Source organism: Bubalus bubalis, chromosome 2, assembly GCF_019923935.1.
Source record: "Bubalus bubalis isolate 160015118507 breed Murrah chromosome 2, NDDB_SH_1, whole genome shotgun sequence".
NCBI lineage: Eukaryota > Metazoa > Chordata > Mammalia > Artiodactyla > Bovidae > Bubalus > Bubalus bubalis.
In genome coordinates this window covers 42,065,244-42,072,941 of record NC_059158.1, presented here as the reverse complement: position 1 = coordinate 42,072,941, position 7,698 = coordinate 42,065,244, and the positions used below count along the sequence as shown (strand labels likewise).

The window sequence follows — 7,698 nt, the reverse complement described above, 5'->3', positions numbered from 1 at the left end:
TACTCTGCCAGCAGCAAGACAAGCACAGTGGACGGTCCAGGAAGCAGCTTGGGGAACATCTGCTTCATCCCTATTGCTTGGTCCTCTGTCCCTTTGGTCTGGGAGCTGGCACTGTTGGCCTCTCCCTCTCAAGCCCAGGACTGGGCATTCATACCTCATTACCTACCCACCATGCTTCAGTCACGTGGAAGATGCAGGGTTTTTAGCTGGAACACAGAGGCGGCTGCTCCTGGTCCTCCACTTCCTCCTCTCCTTTTTCTTCCTCCTCACCGGGGAGGAAATCAAAAGTTTGGGAGGGAACCTAGAGGGTACACTATCTACCACTATCCTAAGACTCTGTTTGGGAAGAGTGGGTGAACCCAGAGGCTTCTGTGGGTGAAAGCCGGAAGTTGGGGGGCAGCAGGGAGTGCTGGGTGTTTGGGGGGACAAAGAAAGCTCATCTGGATCATGGGAGCCCTGCTGGGGCACCGCTGATGGTCTTGCAGAGGTGAACACAACTGAGCACTCCTTTCCAAGCTCGCTCACGTCTGGTAAGAGTCACAGACGTTCGTCTGCCCTCACGTTTTATTGAGCACTTAGTACATATAAAGGATTTTGCTAGGTGCTAGCGATAGGTCTGTGAACAAGACACAAAAATCCTTGCCCTGGGAGAGCTGACATTCTATTGTAGGGGGTAAATAAGTAAAATATTAATATATTCCACGTGATCAACATCTGAGGACAAAAAAAAAAATAAGAAAAGGGCTTCAGGAGTTGTGTGAGGAGAAGGTATTCAGGGAAGACATTACTAACAATGGGAAATTTAAGCAAAGATCTAAAGGGAGTGAATGAGGATTAGTCACTCAGTCGTGTCCTACTCTCTGCGACTCCATGGACTGCAGCCTGCCAGGCTCCTTTCTCCGTGGGATTCTCCAGGCAAGAATACTGAAGTGGGTAGCCATTTCCTTCTCCAGGGGAATCTTCCCAACCCAGGGATCGAACCCACACTGCAGGCAAATTCTTTACCATCTGAACCACCAGGCCTTTCCTAAAGGGAGCCAGGCAGGCAGGAGAAGGAGTTGCCCAGGTGGAGGAACAGCCAGGGCAAAAGTCTAGAGGAGGGACCTTGCCTGGCATATTCAGGAACAGCAAAGAGGAGTGAGAGAAAATGGAAATGTTAGAAGAGGTTAGAGAGGTTGAAGGAATATTACAGTATTCTCCTTTATTCAGCAGTTCTGCTCTCAGCACCTACTGTATGTGAGGACTTAAGAAATAGAACTGTGATCATGAGTGCAAAAATCACTGCCCTCCTGGAGTTGAGGGGGGATAGAAAAATTTAAAAACAGGATAAAGAAGATAAATTCAGAGAGTCATATATGTTGTGAACACGGCAAACCCAGGTGATGGGCCTGCTCCGGCTGGGTGTCCGAGAGGGCCGTAGCCTGGGGCAGGAGAGGGAGGCAGCCAGACAGGGCTCCTGGAGCGGGGCACGCGGAGCAGGGCAGGCAGTTGTTGGTTTTGTTCCCAGCTGGAGCCCCAGGGCCTGCACATAGTAGGCGTTCAGTATTTGCTCCTTGAAAGACTACTGACATTGTCGGACAGAGGGCTGATGGATGGCAGTGATAATGTCATAAGCCCCAGCCCTGGGGACCGTTGACGTGTGAGCGTGTGCACGTCTGGGGGCTGCAGATGACAATTTTGTGCGGCAGGCAGGTGGGTCTGGCCTACTCTCCTGTGTACCAGGGGAGAAGTTACCTATTTGGGGGACACTGTGGGCAAATCTTCCAAAACTGCTTAGTCCCCTCTAGGCACAAGTCAGGTCCCACAGACACCTTGTGTCCCCTGAACCCCATCCACACAGATGCCCCTGGGGCCTGAGAGACTGCCCAGCCTGGCAGGTGGAGGGGGCGGTGTGGGAGAAGGAGGCAGGCCAGGCCGTCTCCCGCAGGACACGGGGGAGATTTGCTTCCAGAAGAAGGGGTGCAAGAGCGGGTGCTGCCGCCGGTCTGCTGAGAACTGCGAGTTGTACTGCACCGTAAGGGGGTCCGAGGGCAGGACGTGTACCCAGGGGTGGGTGTCGGGGCCTCGGGGGAGCTGAGGGTGAGAGACCCATGGAAGGCGGAACTGGAGCGCACCCAGGGGCCAGGGGAAGGAGGGAGGGGTAGGTGGGCGGAAATGACCCGGGAATTCTCTGTCTGGGGGAGACTTTGGACAGACCCAAGGTGGGTTCCTGCCCCCAGGGGCTTGGAATCCTGGATGGTGGGGCAGGGATGGGGCCCGGCGATGTTTCTTTTTCTAACATGGGTTCCTGTCTCCGGGGGTCTTCTCAGCAGACCCTGAAGAAGCACAGTCAATGGCCCAGTTTAGGTCTGGCCCTAATCCTGGGTCTTCCTCTGCCTTAACCACCCTCATCCCAAGCCCCAGGAGTTCTGCTGTGGCTTCCTGGGAGGAAGTGGGCTGAGAGAGGAACTGAGTGTGCTGGAGAGGGGAGTTGATTGACCCATGAGAAGATTTAAGGAGAGAAGATGGGGCCCCCTCTCAGTGTTCATCCACTTAGGACTGGCAGGTGGGATAACAGGAGAAAGCCAATGCCAGGGGCAGAGTGAGGAGGGCACTATGCAACCCTAGAGGTCAGCCTGGAGGAGGTGACCAGAGGCACAGACTCAGAGCAGCTGGGCGAGAAGGTCCTTTATACCCAGGCTCCTCTGCTGTACACAAGTTGAGGGCCCCTGAGCTGGATTGTGCTGAAGGTGGGGGCTGCCCCCAGAGCAGCCTTCAAAGCTGAAGTCAAAGTGTCGCCTCTCCCTGGCATTCCTTGGCCTGGATAACAGGTAGCCCTGCCAGCTGGACCTGACTTGTGTATTTCCAAAGAATCAGGAATAGTTTAAAATTATCTACAGCCATTGTAAGAAAATTGAAAAAAAGAAGCCAGCTAAGAAAGCTTTCTTTTAATGATCGCTCTTCGTTGCCTCCTCCCACTTCTCCACCTACTCCTGTGCCACCCAGAACCGTGTGTTCCTTTCCCCGGTTCCCAGAGCCTCCCCCAAGGGGGAGGGGCAAGGAGGGAGAGATGATGCACTATCACTGAGATAAAAAGCTTGCAATGTTGCTGGCAGCCATTGCCCCCCTTCCCTGCAAAACCCCAATATTGTTTGGGCAGGCCACATTCCCAGCCCTGGAGCAGGATTGTAATTAGCCTAAGCCAGTTGTGGCAATCCCATTCTCTTTGCCCAATACTTGCTTTTCCAGCCTCCCTTGCAGCTAGCGGTGGTCAGGTGACCCAGCTGTAGCTGTGTAGATATGGAGACGTCAGCCTGGAAATATTAGGGGAAGATAAGAAGGTACCCCGGGAGAGGCACTCTGTCCTTACCCCCTTCCCCAACCCAGCCTCTGTCCCCAGGCTTTCTAACTTAGATGGTGAGAGGATCTGATGTTAGGAGCCCCTGTGAAGGCATCTGCTGAGAGGAGCTGGCACCCAAACACATGCCAACACTTCCATCTCCAGACTTCTTCATGCCTGAGAAATATATGCCCCTTTTGTTTGTGCCATAATTACTTGGGTTTTTGTTACTCACAGCTGAATCCAGACTTATCTCATAAACCTAATGGTTACTCTTGAGGATTCATTATCCCAGAACTACAGAATCCCGGGGCGGGCAGAGCACCTGTTTCATTCAGCTCACCCTCTCCCATTTATGTGAATCTCCTCTCCAGCATCGCCACCGAGGGTCACTGAACTTCCACTTGCACATCTGAGTGCCTAGCATCCCAAGACTCTCTAAGGAAGCCCAGGTTTGATGGCTCCAGTGGGTATAAGGTTTTTATATTAAGTCAAAACTAAATTCCTTTTGAAAGTGAAAGTGATAGTCGCTCAGTCATGCTTTGCGACCCCATGGACTGTGGCCCACCAGGCTCCTCTGTCCATGGGATTCTCCAGGCAAGAACACTGGAGTAGGTTGCCATTCCCTTCTCCAGGGGATCTTCCTGACCAAAGGATCAAACCCCGGTCTCCTGCATTTGCAGGCAGATTCTTTACTGTCTGAGCCACCAGAGAAGCCCTTTCCTTTTAATTCCACCCATTTGTCTTAGTGTGAGTAACTGGGAAAGAACAGGAAATTGTTAAAAGGGTTGAGGGTGGAGTTGGGTGGATTTAGTGCCAACTTTTTCTAATTACATAGCATTGAGCAAGTTACTTAACAACGCTGAACCTTAGTTTCTTTTATCTATAAAGGGGAGACAATGAGTTCTCCTTCCCAAGGCCGTTGTGAGAATTTGCTGGCCACAGAGTAAGCCTGCAGCGATTGTTTGTGATCTCTTTAACATAGATTGTGTCAGCTAGCTGTCACCTCTGAAAGTTTGGCCCAGGAAAGGGGTGAGAGACCAGGAGAAGGGACTGGTAAGTTTTGATGCAGGGCAAAGAATATGGGCCATTATAACTCCCCACCAGAGATGTGTGTGTATGTGCATGTGTGTGTGTGTGTGTGTGCATGCGTGTCTGCCTGCCTGCCTGAGAACTTGGGGAGCAAGGAGGGCCTCCCAGGGAGCTGAGATGCTCCTTCGAAACGGAGAGGTTCCCAGCCTGACTGGTATTGTTTCACAACCTTGTCTCCAGCCTGTCAGCCTTGTTCTGTCTGGCCCCCCCGACCTGTTCCTCCTTTTCAGATGACACCTGCCTGATGTGCAAGAAGCTTGATGTAACAGCAAGGAAGACGCTGACTCAGCAAGAGTATCCAGGTGACTGGGGAAGGTTTGCAAGAGGGGCTTTAATTGCCAAGAACCCAGTTAGAAGGCGGAGATGCCGGTCGAGGCGGTGGCCGGCCAGGGGCGGGTCCTGGTGGAGGAGCGTCCTGGGGTGTGCCGGCCCGGGTGAGCTCGCTTACTCTGTGGCACGTCCGAGATCAAGGCAGACGCCGAAGTTGGTGTTGGTGATGGAGCCCACAATGGTTTTGTCGACGTTGCAGGTCAGGCCCCGCTCACAGGGACACTTGTAGTAAGTCCCATAGAGCGTCTGCAGAGACAGGGCGGTCACAGACTGTGCAGGCCAGCTGCCCCAGATGGCGCTTCTCCTTCGTGCCTCCTCGGGGGGTGCGGGGGGTGCTGTGGGCCTGGAGGGCCTGGGTTCTGCTCTCCACTGTGTGGCCCTTACTAACTTGATCTCTCTGAGGAACCTCTGTTTACCCACCCATGAAATAGGATGGGTAACACCTCGCTGCCCCGCCCACATCACCAGTCAGTTGTGAGGCTCAAGAGAGCGGATGGGATGGGAAAGGGCTTTGAAGTGTGCTGACCTCCAGCATTAGGTGTCCAGACTGACCCTCTTCCCTGAGCCCACACCCAAGCCTCGAGGGCCCTCCCCGCGCTGAGCTGTACCTCCCCAGCTGTCTCCACCGCCCCCCACACCCTGCCCCCCGGCACTCACAAGGGCGGAGCACTCGCTGTTCTCGCTGGCCTTGGGTGCGCAGCGGGCCAGGCTCAGGCCGTCTTCCCGGTGGCAGCACTTGCTGATGCACTGGGCACTGTTCAGGCAGAGCTCACCCTCATCCTGCCGGGGGGCAGCCGGTCAGCCCAGGCCCCTCCCTTTGGTCCCCTGTCCATGCAGACCCCCAACTCACCACCCACTACTGCCGACAGGGCCTCACACCATGGCGGGCTGGTATGAAGGAATCCAACCCCCGGGGCTGGAGGCCTCTGCCCACCCCGACCCCTTGACCCACCCGCATGAGACGCAGGCAGTGTGGCATCGTGAAAGTAGCCCTGGGTGGGGACAGGACGCCCAACTCCTCAGACTGGCTGTGCTACCAGGTCCCTGGGTGACCCTGGGCCAGTCTCTGCCCCTCTCTATGCCTCAGTGTTCCCATCTGGAATGGTCGCCTGTGGCCCCCAAACGGGGTCTCCAAATCTCTCTGGGTCCCGCAGTCCTTCGAGGAGCCTGTGAAAGTTGAGGACCATCTCCCGGGAAACTCCTCCCTCCACAGACTCTTACAGGTAATGGCAGGGGCATCCCGGCCCCTCTGAACCCATGCCTGGCCCTGAGTTAAGGACCTGAAAACTGGGTTCCTAATCCAAAGGGCTCTTGCAGTGCCCTCTTGTGGAAAGGCCATGTGGACAGTGGGGAGAGCCTGGCTCTGGAGCCTGCCAGCTGGTCGCCAGTCCCTGATCAAGGCTTTCCAGCTGTGTGACCTCAGGCAGGAGACTTAACCTTCCTCTAAGTCAGCTTTCCATGTGAAGACGAGATTGATCATGATAGTACCTATCTCACATGGCTCGTGTGTGTGTGTGTGTGTGCGTGTGTGCACGCGCATGTGTGCACATGCACATGCGGTGTCGCTTCCGTCGTGTCTGACTCTTTGCGACCCCTCTGGACTGTAGCCCACTAGGCTCCGGTGTCCCTGGGATTCTCCAGGCAAGGATACTGGAGTGGGTTGCCATGCCCTCCTCCAGGGGATCTTCCCGACACAGGGATCGAACCTGTGTCTCATACATCTGCATTGGCATCTTCCCGACCCAAGGATCAAACCTGCGTCTCATACATCTGCATTGGCAGGCGGGTTCTTTACCACTGGCACCACCTGGGAAGCCCCATGTGGTTCTTACAAGGACTAAATAAGTAAGCAATCCTGAGGCATTTAGAGCTGGACTGGTCAGTGTAGGTCAGAAGCCAGAATCACTGGGGAAGCTTTTTAAACTACTGGATCTTCTGAGTCAGGGTTTCCAGGACTCTGGATTTTTCTTTTTTCTTGCCTTGCTTCATGGCTTGTGGGATCTTAGGTTCCCAACCAGAGATTGAACCTGTGCCCCCGGGAGTGAAAGTGTGGAGTCCTAACCACTGGACCTCCAGGGAGCTCCGCTCTGGATTCTTATCAAGTTCCCTCAACCGGGTTGAACCATGCTCTGAGGACGCTCCACGCTGATCGGCCTTCTCTGGGGCCCTGGGGAAGGGGCAAGGGAGACAGGAGGTGGGCAGTCAAGGAAGAGATGTTTTACCTCCCAGCTCTTGGGCAGCTGACCAACCAGGGGTCAAAAAGCCAAGCTTAAAAAATATCCCACATGGGGCCCCAGATGCCTCCTGCCTGGAAGACCTTCTTACCAGGTTGATTATGATTCCCCGGGGGTCGGGAACTGCATAAGCTACCGCGAAGGCAACGAGCAGAAGGACAAGGACCTTCTCCATAATGAGCAGGCACAGCTGGTGTAGGTCGCAGCCGGCAGGTCAGGTCAGGTGGCAAAAGACGGAGCCAGAGGGTGGTGGGGCTATAAAAGAGGCCTCGTGCACACGTGACCCACCTTCCCAGTCCCACAGGGCCTGCCATGGGCAGAGGCCCAGCTGTGGCCAGCCTGCTGGGGTGGGGTCCTGATAAGCTACTGGGTGCCACCTGGCACCCGTACCTTTTGTGTGTGTGTGTGTGTGTGTGTGTGTGTGTGTGTGTGTGTTGGGGGTGGTGTGACGTGGTGGCCTGGCTAAGAGAGGGGACTCAGGGGCACCTTTGCCTGTAGGAGGTATTAGCTGGGCAAGTTACCAGTTCTGTTTCAGTCTCCTTACCTGTCAACTGATAAGAGTTGTGAGCGTTAAGTGATTTAACATGTTATACACAAAATACCTATAGCCTGGAACAGGGCTCCACATATGAGCAGTACATGTTAGCTTCAGTACCTGCTCACTGCTGTTATTCACCTCTGGTGCCTTGAGCTCCCTGGCAGGGCTGGGACTTGAGTGAGGCA

General features: G+C 54.7%; 1 protein-coding gene across 1 annotated transcript; it reads right to left on the bottom strand.

Annotated features, from left to right (window-relative positions):
- Window positions 1–4,722: 4,722 nt before the first annotated feature.
- On the bottom strand, window positions 4,723–7,201 carry CLPS (colipase). The gene is made up of 3 exons (XM_006050385.3): window positions 7,067–7,201; window positions 5,399–5,521; window positions 4,723–4,987 (listed from the first exon to the last, which is right to left on the bottom strand). Exons 1-3 carry the CDS (start codon window positions 7,148–7,150, stop codon window positions 4,856–4,858), a joined length of 339 nt encoding a protein of 112 aa, XP_006050447.1. The 5' UTR covers window positions 7,151–7,201; the 3' UTR covers window positions 4,723–4,855.
- Between the last annotated feature and the right edge of the window lie 497 nt (window positions 7,202–7,698).

Coding starts and splice junctions, on each gene's coding strand:
- CLPS (XM_006050385.3), bottom strand. CDS start 7,150: ATGGAGAAGGTCCTTGTCCTTCTGCTCGTTGCCTTCGCGGTAGCTTAT. Junction 5,522..7,066: donor GGGGAATCATAATCAACCTG/GTAAGAAGGTCT, acceptor GCCCCCCGGCAG/GATGAGGGTGAGCTCTGCCT. Junction 4,988..5,398: donor ACAGCGAGTGCTCCGCCCTT/GTGAGTGCCGGG, acceptor CTGTCTCTGCAG/ACGCTCTATGGGACTTACTA.